Source organism: Melozone crissalis, unplaced genomic scaffold, assembly GCF_028551555.1.
Source record: "Melozone crissalis strain CALT ecotype California unplaced genomic scaffold, PUWL_Pcris_2 ptg000018l_1, whole genome shotgun sequence".
NCBI classification, from domain to species: Eukaryota; Metazoa; Chordata; class Aves; order Passeriformes; family Passerellidae; genus Melozone; species Melozone crissalis.
Window position 1 is genome coordinate 20,270,970 of NW_026535796.1, and position 20,447 is coordinate 20,291,416.

A 20,447-nucleotide genomic window follows, 5' to 3' on the forward strand; every position below is an offset into this window, starting at 1 on the left:
ACTGAGGACATTTCATGGGACACAGCAGAAGAAGGGGTGGATACCAGACCAGCAAGAGTGCTTGGAAATGTGCTCCCGAGTCTGTGTGCTCTTGTTTATGCCAACACAGTTCTCAGTCCCACATGTTGTGCTGCCCTTTGAAAGGCTGACCTAGTTTATCTTTCCAACAGCAGTGGCAGAGCAGAGCTACTCAGTTACAGGGCTAAGGCCAGAGCAGGAGACAGAGAGCAGCGTGTTCTGCACAGCCAGTCTGCAGTAGCTCGAGAGCTATGCTGAGCCACAGCAGGGCTTTCAAGGCCTTCAACGAACACCCACTAATAAAGCTTGGTGCCCAGGCCATAATGCTTTCCACTTTGTGTTCATCCTGATTTGAAATACATTCTCTTTCCCACTAAAGGAAAAATATGTATTAGCTTGCAGTTTTCTTTTCAACTGTTTATTTTAGCAGAGGTTTTGATGACTGAAGTTGCTGTAATGTGCCACAACAATAGTACAACAACAGGAATGGCATTGGAGCATCTTTTTGCATGAGTGTAGCAGGAGCAGCCACACCAGATTAGATCATCCATCCACTCAATAATGTCTGGCAAGAGCAAGCACTTCATCCAATAGAGGTAGATGGTTCCTTTGCTTTACATCCCCATCCCAGTCTAAAACCCTCTTACCTCTTCCAAGTTTTGGTAGAAAAGTGCCAGAAGAAGGGCAGTCTGCAGCTTCTCTCGCCTGCTCTGGGATAGATCCTTGATCTGACGCTTCCTCTCATGAATGACATCCAGTTTGTGCTGAATCTTTTGCCCTTCTAGCCCATCAGCCTTTTCCAACCTGCTTGCCTGTTCTTGAAGAGACATCATCTGAGGAGGCAACAGATCTGAAATTACTTTTATGCTTCCAAGTGGTGTGAAAGAAACAAAATCAAGGTCCTTTCATAGTTAAAACACTCTCTTTTTTTCTGTAATGAAGCAAGAAGAGCAGGGAGAAGCCAACCAGCATTCCCCCTCACCCTGTACTATGTTACATCTATGACATTACTGTCATTGGACTCTATGGTGCATCCTGGCTACATAAATTACTTAAAGTTGTAGCTTCAGGAGTCCCTAGGCCGCTGATTATCTAGTGCAAGGAGTCATGGAATAAGCATGACATCCAGGAGTGCTCAGATTTTATTGCTTTCTGGAAACCAGGTGTTGTCATGTAGCTCTCAAAATGAGCAATCAGCCTGGCAGGGAGCTGGCAAGAGTCCTGGAGTTCATTCTGGGGAACCCAGGCACAGCTGCAGGTTTCAGCTCAGCCCTAGCCCGGGTGAGTTACAGCAGTGGCCACCAGCCAGGCAGATTCCCTTACACACAGGTGAGCAATTCAGGAGCTATTGCAAAGGTGCAGAGAGGCTGCTTTTTTGGTACAGCGTTTGTACCAAATGAATATTTAAAGAATTTGACAACTTCTTTTAATGTTAAAATGCCTACTGCATTTTGTAAAATACCTACTCCATTTTACTTGCTTTAAAAGTCACTATTTTTTTTAAATAAAAAGAGCAGAATATCCATATCTGCTTCTGATATCCATAATACAATATGGCCTGCTTTAAATATTTCCTCTTGTTAAGTCCCCCTGCTCTGCTTACAAAGTGGTTTTCCTATCTGTTGCAAGGACTTGGACATGGAGTATTTTGACAGTTGCTCTCCAATGCTCTGCCTCTTATTTCCCCAAGCTTCTCAATTTTATCTTTTGTTCAAACATATCAGGCCTATCAAGCATTTCATCCCTGTCACCAATTCAGAGTGTTACCATAATTTTAAAAAAAACATATCTATAATTTTAGCTCATTGAATTCTAGCTGGTAGAATATCAGTTGTTTATTTTTTTACCTTCTCATCCTGTGATGCCAGAAGCTTCTCAAAAGCCTCATGTTTCCTTATCAGTTGCTCTATTTCATCTACAGACCTTCCGAGGTCACTGCTTTTCAAATAAACCTATAAAAAAAGTTTATTATTTTTCTCAGTGAATTAATTATCCCATAATCTTGATTCATAAATGGGAGAAGAGGTATTAAATCTGCTGCTGGGAGTACACTTGAGAGTGGAAAAAAGGAAGAGGAGGCAACAGAAGCTAGAAATTAATTGTTAGAAGTCCATGGTCTTGAGCAAGAAAGAGAAGCATTAACAGGTCTAGCTAAGGAAAGTGACCTGTCAGTCCTTATTAATCACTAGGTCACAAGGCAGTGAATTCCAGAAGTCTAAGCCATCCTTATAATCCCAAGCAAGGTCACTGTCATGTCTGACAGATGTCCAAATGATTCCTTCTTAGAAGAGCTCCCAAAACAGAGACTTTGCAGCCTGTTACCAGAGCTTTATTACCTCAGCCATTAGCAGGATTTTCCAAACACCTAGCCTGAAAATGCATGGCTATTGCTACACCTTGTTACATACTGCCCTCTCAACCCTCAGGAGATCATTCCTTTGATGTTTGCTTCAGCCTAGAGCATGTTTATAGACCTTTTACATACTGGGATTTCTGTCTTCTCAAGGTTAAATTACAGTGATCTGACTGATCATTCCACAACAGCTGTGGTTTTTTTGATTCTCATTATTCTTATCACTCTCCTCTGGGTTTTCTCCACTTCCACTTATTTTGAGACTTGATGTAATAAGTGGCAAGAAGTAATAAAGCTGCCAGAGTGAAGGCTGGGAAGACAACAGAGTGACTTTCAAGCTGCAATCTTCAGCATGTGTCTGCATATAGTGCTTGTCTTTTATACAACACCATGAACTCAAGTTCACCTTGCAATTTACTATGAGCTTCCAGAAACTTTTCAGAAGTGCTGTCAGACCAGCTTGTCCCCATCCTGTATTTATGCAGCTGATCCTTCCTGAAAAAATGTCATAGCTGGCACCTGTATCAAGTGCATGGCACCTGTAATTTTCTCAGGCCATCATTCCAACCTATCTGCATTAATATTTTTTAACTGTCTGTTTTGCCAATCTGATGCAGAAAGACTGCATTCAAAATAACAAATAACAAATGTGGTTTTAAAGAATCTGACCTCTGCACCTTTTAACACTGTGCAAGTGTGCACCTTTTCCAACTAATTCACACATGTTTCAAAAGCATTGCATTGCTCCCTTACTCTGTTCTGGTGTTAAGAAAAATGAATACCCAATTACTTGTCCCGTACATTCTGTTATACTCAGTTTTGCCAAATGCAAAAGAATAAATGTAGTTATCAATTATCAAGAAAAAATTATGTTTTTCTACAGGTCGACAGGAATTTATTCTTTTTCATTGAATGCAATTGCACACAGGCTTTTTCTTCAGTGATGAGACAACAGCAGGATAAAATCCCCAATTACAGGCTCTGATGGGACATGAGCAAGGACTACTCATAGATAAGGTTCACACTGAAGTGTCTGTGGCTGGACAGACTTTGGGAAATCAGCATGCTGTGAATGATGGCATTTATCAGCAGTGTGTAATGTGTAATCCAATTTTTGAGCCCATGGAATCACAAGTATTTGGACGAGGATGAGAAATTCCAATCAATAACTTTGCCTGGGTAAAGTGCAATTAACAGAGATGGAAGAAGAATTTGAGATCAGTGATACAGTGTGAAAGAATCAAGAGGCAGGAAGGAAACAGAATCAGTGAAACAACACAAATGCTAAATGTTTTGGAAAATGGCTAGTAAAGGACATGGGTAAATCTGTGCCTTTAAGCCACAGATGTACACAGGAACAAAAACCATTTAGAGAACTCACTCTTGCTTTGCAAAGCATCACATTCCTGTAGCAGTCTAACAGGGTGGATTTTCATGAGAGGGAAAAGTTGTTCTTTGAAAGGTGCTTTAGAAAACCAGCCATGATGTTCATTCTCGGGACAACTGCTTAACCCCACAGAGCATCTTCTGTAGGAGAAGCTTCCTAAGTCTGAACACATGTGCAGGGTAATCCACACCTACTTGCCAGGGTCTGACTGCACTAAAATGCCCTGGATGGACCCCTGCTCCCATCTGGGAAACTCTCTGAGGCTTAGCCCTGAACATCATGTATTTTGGTGTTTTAAACCTTGCTTTAAAAATACTGTAGCTTCTTGATACATTTTGTGGCTTATCTACCATTTCTGGTCAAAAAAGATTTATCTCCAAGACTTTTATTTTGTAGCTGTTAGCAGTGAAACTGATACCTGAAGAAAAGGTCAGCTATTAGTTTTCCTGCTTGTATACCTCTGATGGAAGGAAAAGGCAAGAAGCAGCTACTGGTAAAGATGGTTATTTTCCTTAGAGAGAGAGAACAGAGACATCTGAGAGCAGGGGTGTGGGGTGGTGACTCATGAGCAGCTGCCATCAGAGAGCTCAGTGCCTTGCTCCCACTGGCAAAAAAATTCCATTTGTATTTTACACAGAAATCTTACAACAGCCATTGCTATAATCAGAACCACAACCTTTCAAGCAATTGTTATACCAGTCTGAAAGCAGAATAAAAACTGGCTCCCATGCCACAATGCTGGCCTGTCACCAGTAACATTTTGGCTCACTTTTAGACAGGTCTCCTAACTCCTGCTCTGAACGAGACACTTTGATTTCAAATACAAAACACTGCATAGCTCTCCTCAGGTAACATACTGAGGTCTCCCACAGAGTACAGCAGGTATAAAATTTCTTTCAAGTTTGTTTCTGTTAGGCATCATGGCCCATCATTGGGAATTTAATATTCAGACACAAAAAGCACAAAAGACTCAGCCACTCACTATAAAACAGATTTGTTTTTAAGTGAAGACTTCCAAAGATGCTCAAAACCACAAAATGGTTTTTGAGATTTCTGAGATCTTCTGGAATAAATTTTCAAGTTACTAACATTGTAAACCACGGAGCTTTCCTTGTTTCTGGAGCTTTTCCTTATTTCTGAGTTCATTGCATAGCTGCTGCATTTTTTGTACAAGTTAATGCAGAATTAAAAACAAAGTCCAATTAAGAAAAAAGTAATTTTAAATAAACCAATGCTATTTACATAGTTATGTGACAGCGTCTGCCAGCTCTAGCTTTTGGAGAAATACTGAATGAAACATTTCAGTCATTAACTATGTTCCAACTTGAAACTGGATGCCACAATTTCACATTTATATGCACTGGAAAATGACACAGCCCCAAAATAAATTTTTATTCCAAGAAGAGCAGCTTTTATTTCTCTAGAATAAAATATATTTTAGGTATTTGTGCAAATCCACTTCCTTCTTCTGCTTTTTCTCTTCCAAGTATAACAAGATCCACAGATCTTGCCTCTCACTGCCTGTCATGGACTTGCTGCTGAGATTGCTGGAAAACCACAGAGAATCATTCTGCTCTAACCATGTACTAGAAGTCTGAATTGTTATCAGTTTTAAAAACCTTTAAAAACCTTCACTTAAAGCATGTAAGCAAGTCCAAACTATCTTCCGAGACAGAGAAGAATAAGGTGTGGTTTGACTTAATTCTGATAAAAGTAAATACTAAAAATAATAATGAACATAATCTGAAATTTGCTTTAGCAAATAAGTAAATGTTCTTGATACCATGACTATATAAGGTTCACAAAAATGTTTTACTATGCTTAATTTCAGTAAAAGTTGTAAGAAGGTATCATACTATTACAAGAGGAATAAAAGATACTAAAGTTGCTTATAAAAAGAAAAAATACATTTTTTCTACCATGGTGACATCATTGGCATCTGTCCTCATCATTTATATGCAAAATTCTAATGTTGAATGTATTTAAAATTTCTTTCCCTCCCCCTACAGCATGCTGTCTCCTGGGCATAAGAATATGGTTATCTGATATTGGAAATATATATGGGAAAGCACAGAGATAAAACTGCTGTTTTTCTGATAACTGCTATAGCTGCTTCCTCACACCTATTTCCTCCTTCTTCCAAATTTGCAGTATTGATCCCTACCCTGTAAGTATTAGGTGTTATACCAGAATCTTACACCCATACAACATCATCATTTAAATATTTACTTATGAAACATTTGTCTGAAAGCAGGCTAAATTCCTCTGAAACTCCCCATAGTTTCACTGTTGGAAACTTTGGTGGGATATCCAAATTTGACGTGCTGTGGATATTAAATTCTCTCTGTTTCATTTCCCTCAGGAAAGGGTGGTACCTCTCCTTTTCTAAGAAGGGAAAAAAGTGATTTCTTGCTACATACTTAAATGCTTTGGTTTTTGAAAACAAGCCTGGCTTTTAAAGTTACAAACCCAGGAATTAACCATTTAGAAATACAGCATAATTTGACAAGTAAGGAAATGAAAACAGTGAAGCAGAAAAGAACTAAGAAAAACTACACTGAGGATTTTTTCCCAGGTCCCAGACTGACTACAGAATTACAGAATTGACTAGGTTGGAAAAGACCTTTGAGATCATCAAGTCCAACCTAGCAGAGAAGAAAACCAGCTCTTGGTTCTAAAATCTTGAGTCTTCAAAGTGCTGAGCACTATGGCCCAATCACGCAAAGCCTGTAAGCAGTTGCATGCTGTGTTAACAACAGCACTCAAATGGTTAAAACGAAACTCTTGTTAAGTGCTCGATGAGAGCAGAGTCTTTATCTTCACTCAGCTGGATCAATCTGTAGCTGCAGCCTTGGTGACAGCAGAACACACGTGTCTTTCTTGTCTTGCAAGTCATCTCTAAGGGGTTGGAACATGGCATGGATGCATACAAAAAGAAATTCATACGGCTTGGTTAAACACAACTTAGATCTTCTGTTTGCAAATGTTCCTAGAATGGAATGCAAATCTTCACCACTCTCCTCCCAGTTCCAAAGGATGCAATGTTGACGGCAATGGATGGAGACCCTGGGCAGGCTGTGTCTCTGTGAGTTGAAGCTGTGGTGGGAGCTGGAATTTTTGTCACAAGGTTGTCAGGACATACACTTTTTACAGTGCATGTTTCCTGGGAAGGCTTGAAACCAGATCTTGTCCAGTGGCTAGAAAGCAATCCTGAGCAGTAAACAGGGTTTACTGATAGAGAGAGGCCAGCCCGAATCTCCACAGGGTGAAAGGGTGGGCCAGCTCTATCTGAATCATGTGTTTTGATAAAGATTGTTGGATTTGGGCTTCTTCTAAATTCTCTTACCACCTGGATAGGCATAGCAGTCCAAGGAGTGGCAAGTATCAAGGTGATTTTGGAAACCTTGTGGTGAGCAGGTGTTAGACCATCACATGGAGTCTTCCTAAACTCTGGCCTAGATGAGGGGTAATTCTGAAAGACAATCAGCTCTGGACTTAAATCCTTGCTCACGATCTCATTCCTGCTAGCTGAATTTTCTCTTCCAGTCAGCATAGCTGGGGACAGCCATATGTCTCTGGATAAAGTCTGCTGGGGAAGGCCACGATGCTTGGAGGAAGTCACATGAAATCTTGTGATTTGCAGACCTGGAGACCCACCTGAAGGGAAACCTTGTTTTGGTTTCTGGGATCGTGTTGAAAGACCAGAGGGAGTTTCAGGCACCTTCTCTAATTGTGGCATGAGCAGACTTGAATGAGCATGACTGCTTCCATGGGAACCTGCTTGAAAAGGCTTTATCATCAAGCTGCACGTTGAAATGTAAAGCTTCATTGAAGTGTGGAGGTCTGACATTTGGACATTGCACTGGCTACAGCAATGTTGTTGGCGTGGCAGTGAATCACAAGGTTCCAGGGATGACTGCAGATTTTTGGTGTGGAGCATAGAAGCAGATGGAAGAGCAGACAGATCAACATTTAGGCGTGATGTCCAGCTTGATGGAGCTTTGCAGGAAAGAACATCTGAGGGCAAAGACAGAGCAAGCTTCAAGGGATCACTGGTTCCAGGGGAAATACGATGAACACTTTTTTCTCTTTTTGAATATTGCTTGTAAGATGCAGATGTTGACTGAGTGCCAGACCTCTCATATCCATGGTCCCAAGGATCCTTGCAAGCACTGGAACATGTGGATGTCTCATCAGGAGTGACACAGGGACTAGTGCTCCCAAAGCCTTTCCTCCGGTCTATGTGTGCCAGGATGACATCTAGCCTTGAGCAGTAAGACACACTGCTAGGTGGTGAGATGGCATTTCCTGGAGCAAGCTTGGCAACTGATTGACCAGCGGGAGGATGCCAAGCTGGCACTGGCATCTTTTGAAAATGCTTGTCCTGCACGGCAGATTCAAAAGCGGGAGGTGGGGTCGTTCTACAGGAAGAGAGCAGCACTTCCACAGTGGAGATGTAGGTTGCAGATGAAGGTTTGCAGCAATGGTCCCTGTATGACATTCTGAAGCTTAGTCCTAAATGATGCACAATTCAAATCCACAGAGCTTGCCTTCCCCCCTGTGCTTAAAACCAAGTCCTAATCCTTTTTCCTTTGGCATTGGAAATTTCCATTCTTCTTCTGAAGCAAAGGAATGAGAGCTGAATAAACATTCTCCAGGAAGAAAAATGCGAACAAAAAAAATCCACATTCAAAATAAAAAATCTCAGCTCTTCTAAAACTGCTACCACCTCTTGTCATGTCTGCGAAGCAATATGAGTGTGGGATGGGCTGAAAGATAAATTACGGAGCATACGGCTCTGCTCCCTGAGTGTTCTGACAGCGAGACTGCAGACAGAGTAGGAGGGAGCCAAAAGTGCCTGCCAGAGACAGCCTGCAAACTCTCTGTTATTTCATCTGTGGAAAAAAAAAAGCAGCTAACCTGAGCAGTGGATCTGCTGCTGTGAAAAGATCAGAACAGAGCAGAGAGTACTGGACACAGTTTCTGCTCAAAGTAAAAAAAAAATTTTTCTTTCTTTCCCTTTTTCAGCTGTTAATTGTCTGCACTCTGCATGACAAGATCTCAGTTTGCAGCTCTTACAAGAGATTCCTACAGAAGTTCCATTTGATGGCGCAACTGAATTAACAACAATAAAAAAATTAAAAATTGATTTTGCCTAATTTTGTTCACATGTACTCTGTTTTCCTTAGCACAGAACAATGGTAGATGATATTCTGCAGAAATCTTTTGAAGGCTTAAGTAACTTGGATGTAATATAAGATGCTGGCTTAAAGTCAAACCTGTCACAGTGGCACAGACAGCGAATGAAAGAGCAATTCTTACTAGTAATTCTTAGTTTAAAATACTCCTCTGTTACCTTCTTCCTTTGCCTGTTTCTTCCTTCTGGTCTATGGCATATGAAGTACAGCCAAAACAGGATTGAAAAGTTACGGCATGCTTTCTTACACAGATGTTTTGCAGACATAAGAAGTGAAATGCACATAACAGCCTTAACTCAAACACAAAAGTCAGAAGAAACAAAAAGGGTGGAGAGATTGCTTCTATTTGTTTGCCTGATAGGAATCCTTTTTGAATGCGTGTTTGCTTTTGTTCTTTCTGAAAGCAGCAAATGATGAAATTCCTATTGGGAAAATGGTTTGAGATTCTTCAGCTGATGTCCTGGTTGAGTTCTTTTTTAAAAACATATTTGAATAAAACTGCTTTCCTATCATCCTGCTTGTCTGTATCACTATGAAGCCACATTTTAACTCTATATAGTAGTAACAGAGTTCAATCCAAAAGAAATAGATTTCTCTTCCAAGAGTTCTTCAACTGCAGAAAACTGAAATACAAGTAGTGACTAAGGAACATCATTCCGCTGTCAAATTGCTTATTCTGATCTACATGGCAGATGGCAGCAGCTGTAAAGAGACAGCTTGACTGTAAAGTGTGGTCTGTGTGAAGAGCTGTTGCAAGGGACAGCCAAGCATCCTCACTTTACTGTTCCACCTTCTGGGTGCTTAGTGTCAGTGCGAAAAACTGAGCACCAGGCTCCTTTGAAGTTCATAGAGAGGATACTGTGGGAAAAAGATTCTGATAACAGAACTGCTCTTCATGGTCCTCAAGGTCACAATCTTCATTCTCAGGCTTTGCTTTGGCTGAAGAAACTTCTGGTTTCTGATCCCACCAGGAGAATTTACCTAGCTTCTGATGAACACCAGCCCTCTTGTGGCAGCCTACGTCACAACCTATGGCAATGGCAAATTCATCCAAACAAAGAAATAATGTGAAGTGCCACTGACCTGTAGAGAAAGTGCTGGGGCCATACCAGAATTGCCAGGTGCATTACCCTTTCATATCGTTTCATGTATGAGTAATACAGACTTCTGCAACCAGGAGTCACAACTGAGGAGCAAAAAATCACCTATCCACAGTAGCTTCCCACACATTTACCCCTGCATTACACAGAGCAAAGCAGATGCTGTAGTGATAGTGCCTCCCTGTGTTGGCTGATATCCGTTTAATGAAAAGAGAAAAAAATGAAGTGGCCAAACTTTTGTAGTGTTTACATTCTCCCTGATAAGCTCCCATGCAGGAGCTTAACAATGATGTATCACTGCTTGGTCGGGAACTGAGATAGATATAATGCAAATCATGTCATTTGCTATATAAGCAAATGTGCTATATATTTTATATTTGCCATATAACAAATAGTGGGCAGAATTATGTAATATTTTACACCTAGGTGAAACTTTCTGCTTCACGCTACAAAATCCAGAATGTAGGTCACATTTTCTAAAAGAACCAATTATGAAGAATTATATAGACATGCATTTCCTTCAAGGAAGGAGTAGCAGAAATCTCCAGGCCCATGTGCTCCAAAGGGTTAAGTATCACTGCATGGCACAGCTCAGAGTCAGTTTCCAAAAGGATTTAGTGCCAGTATTTAGTGCCAGTGGAAAGCACTGGTGGAAAATCGAGCTCAGTGCAAAATAAGAGCCAATATATTTTGCTCTCAGTGGTCTTGGAGAATTAAGAATTATTTTTCCTTAATGAAAAATGACCCAGACGTGCAACCTCCTCCAGCATTGCACCAATCCTTCAGTTTGGCAACCTGCAACCCATTGATGTGGTTTGTATGCCGAGTCTCAGCACAATTGCAGCAATCTATCAATTCATGAATTTTCAGAGTGACCGCACTCAGTTTTGTAATAGCAAATGCCAGACCTCGAAATGGAACCTTTTGAAATAGTTACACGAATCAAAGAAAGTGCAAGGAAGACAAAGCATAATTCGATAATGCTGAAAACCAATCTATTTCAAGACCTGCAAAATGCTGATAATAAGAACATCCTTCTGTCTCTTTGCACTGATTATATCTGCCCTCTTTTTTTTCATGAGACGGCCTTTTTCACTAGCTCGTTTTTCTCAACTGCATCAAACAGAAGATAACGCTCCTTTCATTGTTATTCTACACACTCCTATCAATGCCCTTGTAGAACTGAGAAATTAATTCACTTTCCTGTATTATCTCACACTGCTGACATCCATTTCCCTCCAGCTGCATTTTCCCAGCATAACTCTCAGCCTGAGGTGAGAATTCCAGCAACACCTGCAAAGTAAAATCCCTTCAAATCCTCTTTACAATTTCTTTTCTCTGAATCCTACCAAATTTGTCAGTGGTTAAGCAGCTGGCAAGCTGAGATCTGTTTGTAAAGTGGACTAATATTGGACTCTTGTCTCCCTCTTCTGTTGTGATGCTCACATGTTCCCTCTTAGGTATATTTGCAGTGAATTATCTTTCAGGTAAGGATCATCTACTTGTTTCTGTTCCACACCTCAGCCCCATGAGAAAGGAAGGCTTCTTGCACATTGCTACAGTCTCCAAGTGATACCACAACACAAACAATATCTTTTCACAGGCACAGGGATTTCAAGCTGTAGGTGAACACTAGTGGCACTTTCAGTTTGAAAGAGTTTACATGCTTGAAGGTTTTAGCTGCTTATTTCAAGTTTATAATTTGCTCACCTCCTGTGAGTTCAGGAGCATGTCAAGGTGATCCCAATCCTTGTAGAACATTTGTTCTTGGTGCGTTTTTTCCAGCCACTCCTTCTTCTGTCTCCATGCGTTGTATACATTTTTCTTCTCTTCCAACAAAGCCTGTAGCTTCTGCTGAATCTGAAAAAAAAATTCCAATTAAAAACTTGTGTTGATCTTTATATCCCATGACCCGGGTAAGTTGACAGAAGAAAGGATTAAGTGGAGTGGTGGATAATGCCTTTAAATGGCACAAATTTATTAAACAGAAAAAAAACCCCAAACAACTAGAACAAGTTCTAGCACTTCTGTTTGGGCACAGAGATAATCAAAGGTGCCTCATTTCTGCAATGGAGAAGTGCTGCTTAGAGCATATATAGCAGTCCAAACCAAAAGCAAAGAAAGGTAACTGTTTCTCAAGTGTGACTTCTAGCATCAGATCCTAATTCTTCATTATCTTTAAGCATTAGGAGTGCTGTTATAGCACTTCAAACTTTTATATGATAGATATTAAAATAAAAATTATCAACATAGCATAATTTTCTAATCAGTGAATTCATGCCACAAGGCTAGACTTTATTCAGCTTTCAAACACTTCTATGAATTATTTTTTTCCTGCCTTTTTCTACAGGCAAAGGACTTCAAAGTCAGCAAGATTTCTAGCTACCATAGTCATACAGTGCAATATCCAGCAAATTTTCAGGAAATAGCTTGGTGAGATGGGAGAGTAACTTGCACAAACTCTGCATTTTTCTGAAGGTATTCAACAGACATGTTAATGAATTATCAGGGGAGAAACGAGCTGGCAGGTACTAGAAAAGAAATAAATGCTGTGAGAATCTTAAAAGCGATTTGTCTTGAGTAAACTGACATTTTGATTTAAATCTTTCATTTCCAGGGAGTATATTTTACTAGTGTATTTTCTAGTGTAATGTTTTTCTACAGAAAATGTTTCAATCAATCTTTAAACTCTCTCATATGTTTGAGTGTTTTCATTCTTTGGTTGACAGGATTTTGTCCAGACTGTCCTGGTGTGGGTATACCACTGTAATACAAAGTGTAGCACTTGTTTGAAAATCCAGTTTGGGAAGTTTGTAGAGTTGACTCCGTGGCTCTGAACATGGTGAAATTCTTGGTGAAAAAGTCCAGATTTGCTGCAGGGGGCCTTTAGGAAATGCCTCTACACATCTGCTGCTGGAGTTAGAAAAGAAGCATATGTTTTTGTGCCCAAGATAGGTCACATACCGAGGCAAATGTAGGTCATGCACAGGGACAAGTGAGTATGTGACTTGAATCTCACAGTGTGATAAAATACAGAATCATAGTTACCTTGGGGTGCAGTGCTGAACATGTATGACTGAGCTCAGAGGAGTTTCAATTACCTCTTTTGATGGCATTTCCTCATCTTGCAAGAGGGACTGTCCTAGCTGTACAACGTGACTGTACTTCTCCTCTCGTGCCTCGATCTCTGCCAGCAGCTGCTGATGCTGGGTGAGTCTCAGGCTGCTGGTAGATATGTCCCGAATAGACTCCTTGGCTCTCATTTCCCTTATGATTTCTGCTGTCCATAAGAAATAGTCCCACACCTGGAACCCCAGAAAATATGAAAATTCAGGTTAGGGCTCAAACTTAGGTTAGCAGGTAGGAAAATCTAAGGCTGACTCTTCAACTTTAAGTGAATAATAGGTAATAAAATAATAGATAAATAAAATTTTCACTAGTGCTTGCAGTATTTCTATGAATTTTATAGCGATGGATAACACGACTACAGGAATTCCTATATACTGTGTTACATGATTTATAGTATCTTAATCGAACTGTCTTATCATATCAGTGGCAGCATGATATCATTTATTGCCCTTTAATCCATCTTTATTAAAGTATTTTCTGATGTCATTCCCTCATAAAGGATAAACCTATGTTTATATGGTCATTGTTAGGTCATCTTACATTTTTGTGAAAACTTTTGCTTATACAAGCCTATTGGAAAGTTAGATTATGCACATATTCTAAAATGAGAGTGAGAATTTTCAGGAAAAAAACAAATGCACTCTAATAGAACTGAGAGAAGGGTAAATCACAGGTCAGAATAAATTGCATAAGCATATTATGTATGTGGAACTATAGGACTGAGATTGGGAGGAACAAGTATGCCATGCTAGCTTACTTTCAAAATCTGATGAACCAATAAATATATTTGCAATAACTCAAAATGTGTGAAGCAATTATGAGCATGAAAATGCTAAAACAAATCCCTGAGGTTTATTTTTAAATTGTGATTGAAGAAAACTGTACAAGTAAAAATAATTTGTTGTTCTCTGTATGTCTTTTTCTCCATTTGACTCTATACTTCAACAGTCTCTTACTTAAGGCATCTTATTTGAATCTGCAGGAGGAGTTTTGCTCTTATGTCAGTAAAAACTAGGACTGTGAGGGATATACAAGGGATTATCTATGGTGATTAAATTGGTTATAGTTTAGCTATGTCTGGATTAGTTTATTCAATTTTTAGGTAGTAAATGGTCTTTCAGGTTTATTTATTTTAAAGTACTGTTATTTATAGTAAGTGCTGAAGAAAAATTCTCTTTTATTGCAGAAAACTAAATTTTTTTGTTTATCTTTTAAATGGTTGCTGGCTTTTTCACTGAAGGAAAATATGTAATGGAAATAGATTCTTGGCTGCTCCATTCTACCCATAGATTTATTTCTGCTCATATCATGAAAATCTTGTAAAGACAGCCAGGAAAAAAAATTCAGAAAAGCACCACAAAATTGAAACTGGCCAATCTGGGGTCTTGACTTTAGCCTTTAAAGGCAAGATACTGCTTTTTTAAAGCCAGTGAACACAGCTACTAAATGACTCTTTAAGAAGACTGTGGTCCTTTTAAAGGGGCCCATGGTAGTGCACACTTGTTGGCATAATTTCCATTTGTAGAACTAATTCCTTCACACAGCTGGATGTCACTGTAGACACTGACATTGCACTTGGCACTGCAAATGTCTAAAACTCCCTGAGATTTTTGAGCTAAGCATTAGGAAAAAATCCATAAGCCTCAGGATATATAATGCAATGGAACAAGTCAAGAGCCAATAAGAGGTTACTGGACTACCACTGCCAGCAATATTTAAGGATAGAGTAGGCATCTGTCTGCAGGAAACTCCTAAGCAGAGCCTGACTCTGATTGTGCAGATCCTAGCACAAACTTCACAGTAAGAGCCTCAGATCATTCAGAAATACTTTGAGTCTGTGTCTACACTCATCTTCCTTGACAAAGTTCTGTGGAAGATCTGAAGCCCTCTGCTGTGCTGTGGGTTGTCAGGTTCAGCTCTGCTACTTCATCACATTAAAATTGTACTTGCTGGGGTGTAAGGAGATACACTAGATGATGGTGCAGAATTCTCATTTTCTAGAAATTGTTTTGTTTGTTTGTTTGTTTAATCTGTGGATGATTTTTAAATGAAAAGGCCCTGTGGATGGCAAATGAACAATATAATGGAAAAAGTACTCTGAGCAGCTATGACTAACATTAAATTTGTGCACCTCTTGGCACAGCTGAAAGAGGAAAGGCAAAGTTGCCTCTTTGCCTTCAGTAGTTTGGGCAATATTCTGCAGCAAAGCTGCTCTAACCTACTGTAGAGTTTCTGAAATTTCTACAGTTATATAGCCATGGCTGCATAATCCTGCCTTGTCCCATCTGGGCAGCAAGACAGGCTTACCAAATTGCAGAACCAGCTCTTCACTTCTTCAGGAATCACTGTCACGTAAGGAGGTGAAAATTGAGAGGACTGGGAATACTTTTTGCCATCAGCCTGACATCAGAGACAGAGGGAGTTGCCTGAGGCATAGTCCCATCTAGACACATCACTGAGAATATGGTCACATGGCTTTGTCATTTTGTTTAATGATGTCAAGAGTCATGAAGATCAAAGGACACACTGGCAGAGCAAGACATGAGCTATAGATTTGTCATTCAGACCACAGGCTGCATCACACATTTCAGACAAAATTCAAACCAAAGGTGTTTTGCATCATTCCAACAATAAAAATTAGACTAACACTCCCACAGGATGGGGACAGCTTAACATTTTTTATCTGAAGTAAAAGACTAAATCTATGATGTAAGCAATGACTAAATCAATAAAGAAGTGAACTCTGAGTGACTACATTTTAATGGTCAAATCCACCAAGATCCACCTCCTGATGAAAATGCCTCCAGGCTGAAGACTTCAAGAATCCAATATATATGATAGAAAAATACATTCTAAAATTGTACATTCTACATTGCCTTGTTCTTTCTATGAGTCCTAGATACTGTTAGAAAGATAGTGGGCAAATGAACTTTTCACCTACATCAGTAGAATCACACTAATTTTCCCCATCAACAGTTCTGCACATGATAATGGAACTTGCAGCAGTTGAAAAACAAACCAAACCCTCGAAGCCCCCAAATTGCCATAAACATCCTTTATCTCTAACTATATAACATTTCTTTGTATAAAATATGACAGGTAATGCTAATTTAAACACTTGGACTTAAAGTGGATTAATTGATTATGCAGATGCGTCTCATGTTAAAAAAACCAACCATGTACACTCTGTTGTGGTCTTGATCCCAGATCACAGTCCTAACACAAACTTGCAGCAAGTTTTTTCAGGTGAACATAATCTGGACACTCTCTGCTTCCCACTAAAAATGGAAGCAGAATGTGAACTACCAGAAGTATCTTGCATTGACACAATAGTTACACTTGGAACAGTTGAAGAATAAAAAAATGTAAATGCATTCTTGAAATCTACATTAGCAATTCCTTTCATGATATAAGGGGGTATCTTGCTGGTTTAGCACCTGCAGTGCTTGCAGCAATAATTTACTGATCTGTAGCGGCGTAGCTCAAGTGCCTTCACTGAGACTATTGACGTTTGCAGAGTACCCCATGCCAAATCACAGCTCAGTGACCTGCTGAGTTCTTTGGAGACAAAGTAACTGTGCATTGCTGATTTTGATGCTATGCTGATATATCCGTGTCCCTGTCTGAGCAGCTTGAGAGGTTAGTGCAAAAATCAGTGAGTTGTATTTGATACGTGCCGCGAGGTAAGTGAAGGGTTATTGCATGCCCTGAGAGAGTGAAAGAACAAACTTTTATGCATTATAAATGGGACAGTAACATCTCTTTTTGTCACTCTTACTCAGTGGAAATTGCAAAGACTTTCAGAAGATTACTGCTACTCCTGCAAAGTGGTGACTGCTTGTGACAGCTGACAATTATTCCTTACACCTCTGCATGGAAGCTTCTATTCCTACAGAAGGTAAAAAAATCCTTATCCTATAGAAAAGACCCTTATCCTCTAATGCCTTTCTAAATATCTACAAGCACTAAATGCTTGATTGATAACACAGAGAGCACTTGCAGCCTTTTCCCAGCTTGGAAGTGAACCTCTGATTCACACCCACTGCAGGCAACCTTCCCTGAGTAGTGAGGGACAAAGGGCAGAAGTGCTTACATGTGCCTGAAACTCATAGAGCTTGTAGGCTTGCTCCAGGAGTCTCCTGCGCTGCTCCACTTTGGATTTCAGGGCCTTCCAGTTGGTCACTACTGCCTGCTGCTTTGTCTTCAGGTCTTCCACCTGCTTCCTGGAGCAATGGGGCAGCACCTGGTCAGCAGCATGGATCAGCTCCTGCAGCTGTGCACAGGGGGCGAAAGAAGAGGGTAAGAAGGAGAGCATCATGGAGATCCTGCTAATATAAGACAAGTTCTGATAAGGGCTATCTTTTCTGTACATGAAAATACAGCATTTTCTGACTTACCTCTTCTTGTATTAAACAAAAACTCCTATAATATCTGTTGTATGGAGTAATAGTGACATCCAGTGTTTGTCAATGCTCATCACAAGTGATTTTTCAGAGGCAGATTTGTTTTCCCTTTTTTACTACATCATTTATTAGATGAATAATGAAAGTAGTATTATAATTACTATTATAATTCAAGTAATAGCAAAACAATTTTTTCCTCATTGACTATATAGCTTAACTGTGACTACATTCTCTTCATGCATGTCTCATGCTTTTTTACTCTTAAAAGTAATGAGAAGCTGATGGGATCAATTCTAATGTTACTACCCCAAGGCCAAAATATTTGAGGCCACTGATAAGTACTGATTACTGATAACTTCAGTAATCTCAGTATAACTCATGCTGTGTTTTACTCTGTATGTACTATTGTATACTATTACACCTATTATACAAGAGTGAAAACTCATGCAAGTTTTAATAGTTTGTTGAAGCCAATCAAGTCTCCCATATACAAGGTACAGGTTCTCATAAAATTTTACATATTTGTAAAATTTACATTTATTTACATGACATTTACATATTTGTATTGTGAGCACCATCCTTTTTCTCACAATCCAATTTGTACCAATATTAATTTTCTCTGCACATAAAACTGATTTTGGATTTTTCCTTGTAATCGCTTGGAACCCTTTGAAGAAGAAAATAAGCATATCACAAAGCCTGGCATAATCCTGCATTTCAAACCATGATCAAAAATATCCCTGTGAATCACTTCAATGGTCATATTGAACTACTGTCGGTAATTATTACAGTATGCACCTTATTTGATAAGTTTTAATTACCTACCTTATCACTGCCATCAGACCCTGACTATATAAAAAACCCCAGAAAATGAGGGAAAATCACTAGAGATTTCCAGGCTTTCTGTGAGAGACTGTAATAATTTGGTTCACAATACCAAATTATTATTATGCTGTTCTTGGAAAGCTGAACTTTGGCTACACATTGAAGACACCAAATGATTGCCATTACCTGCTGCTCATTCCCAGAGAGCTCATGCTCCAAGGCCACATGGTTCCGGAGCTGGGTTTGCACACCTCTCACGTCCTTAGCAACATCATCTGGAATACTTTTGGATTTCTCCTGGAAAGAAGAAATCAGAGAAAGCTTTGGGGTTTTTTTCCTGTTTCCAAGCAAAACTCACTACAAGCCTACATTAAATAATATTGGGTACTCTAACTGATACGGCACACTTGAGGACATTCTGAGTTACTCAACTATGATAGATAAAATGAAGCCAGAAAAATCTCTCCTAGTAACTCACTTTTAAATATCTTAATGGCTAAACTATTCAAATGGACTGTTAGAAATGAAGGTTTGTGTCTTTCCTTGATCAGACAATACAAGAAAATTTCTTACAGGCTTTGTGTTGGGAATCAGTCTTGAGTACCTACTGCAGGGACAGTGAATTCTTAAAAGTAGCATTAACAAGCAACAGTTTCAGTCCATTCTCCCTGTGAACCATCTTTAGATACAATTTTGGTTATACATGCACAAGAAAGATTGCTGTAAAGATGAGAGAAATGGAGGGACCACTACATAAATGGAAATGTAAACATTTTTTTAATTCAGCAAAGGTTCTGAATGGATGTAGTTGTTACCCAGACATGCATTGGAAATTTTGCAAAACGAAAAGGCATTTCAGCTGGACAACTGCACTGTCAGTAAAATTATTAGAAATTTGTTCCAGGTCAGTTTAGGGAAAATTAGCAGAACATTTCTTACCATTGAAGAACTGCATTTCTGCAACAGAATCACAGGCTAGTTTGGGACACCAGCAGTGTGTCTTGGTAAGGTGCTATAGAAGGAGATGCATGTTGTAGTTGCCTGTACTGTGATGGCACTGGAGCTGGTGACTTAAGCAAGGTCTTCTAGTACTATGTTCCTCTGAGAACAGCTTTCCCTGGTGGGCTTCTGACCAGGGTACACAGGAAGGGATGGATGAGATGACTGCTCTCCCTCCCTGGTGTGAAGCTACTAACAAGATGCAATGCAAGAAGGGTGTAGTGGCTGCCTGGACCAAACTCAGCATGGGGGTAAACCAACAGCTGGTCTGTGAAGTGTTTTTGAAGCCTTACTTGTCACTGTCTCAGCATTAACTACTTCATCATTGAAGTTAAATAAGCACCAGATTCTGAAAAGCCCAGCTAGTAAATGGTGAAATATTGTGTTTGATTTTCTCTTCATGACAGGGGAAGAAAACAGGAATAACATGGTTGAATAGGGCAGCCTCTGCCAGCACAAACAAGTAGAAAATTCATCACATGTAACCAAACAAAGCCCTGTTGCCTTGCAAACAGTGGAACCCCTTGGATCACTGCCTCCTGTAAACATCTGCGTTAGGGAAACCACACCTCTCATTACAGCAAGGATGTGGTTTCTCTGTGAAATTCTTCAGGATGTTCAGATAAAACAGAAGGCTGAAGATTTTTTTTGGGAGACTTCTCCCCCTAGTTTTCATGCTGGGACAGTTTGAAATTATTGCCAGTACTGGGCACTGGAATGAGAGGAAAAGATTTTTGGCTCAGCTTTTTGCTTCAGATCACACGATTGCCTGACAACTTTCCAGGCTAATGGTCACTGTAATCCAAACAAATGCCTTTTTCAGAGGAGAGTTCTTCAGCACACATGAAACGACAACAGTGTACAAAGAACCACCATGGTAAGGCAGTAGTTTCTTAGGCCTGATGACTGCAAACTACATCACTGTATGCATTGCACTGTGAGGCACCTTAGTGCAAACCCTGATCTCTCAGCTTTTCCCACAGATCAGCAACTCCAGCTCCACCTTGTTTCACCAGTGATTCGCATAAGGTAAGT

The 20,447-nt window shown here is 39.8% G+C and overlaps 1 protein-coding gene across 1 annotated transcript in view; it reads right to left on the reverse strand.

Annotated features, from left to right (window-relative positions):
- Positions 1 to 20,447, reverse strand: part of SPTBN5 (spectrin beta, non-erythrocytic 5) — an 89,459-nt gene that overhangs the window by 36,842 nt on the left and 32,170 nt on the right. Inside the window, exons 30-35 of the mRNA XM_054276192.1 lie at positions 18,600 to 18,710; positions 17,279 to 17,458; positions 13,158 to 13,361; positions 11,767 to 11,916; positions 1,866 to 1,970; positions 666 to 851 (exon numbers count right to left, since the gene is read on the reverse strand). Coding sequence (XP_054132167.1) covers positions 666 to 851; positions 1,866 to 1,970; positions 11,767 to 11,916; positions 13,158 to 13,361; positions 17,279 to 17,458; positions 18,600 to 18,710 — 936 coding nt within the window. The remainder of the gene's footprint in view (positions 1 to 665; positions 852 to 1,865; positions 1,971 to 11,766; positions 11,917 to 13,157; positions 13,362 to 17,278; positions 17,459 to 18,599; positions 18,711 to 20,447) is intronic.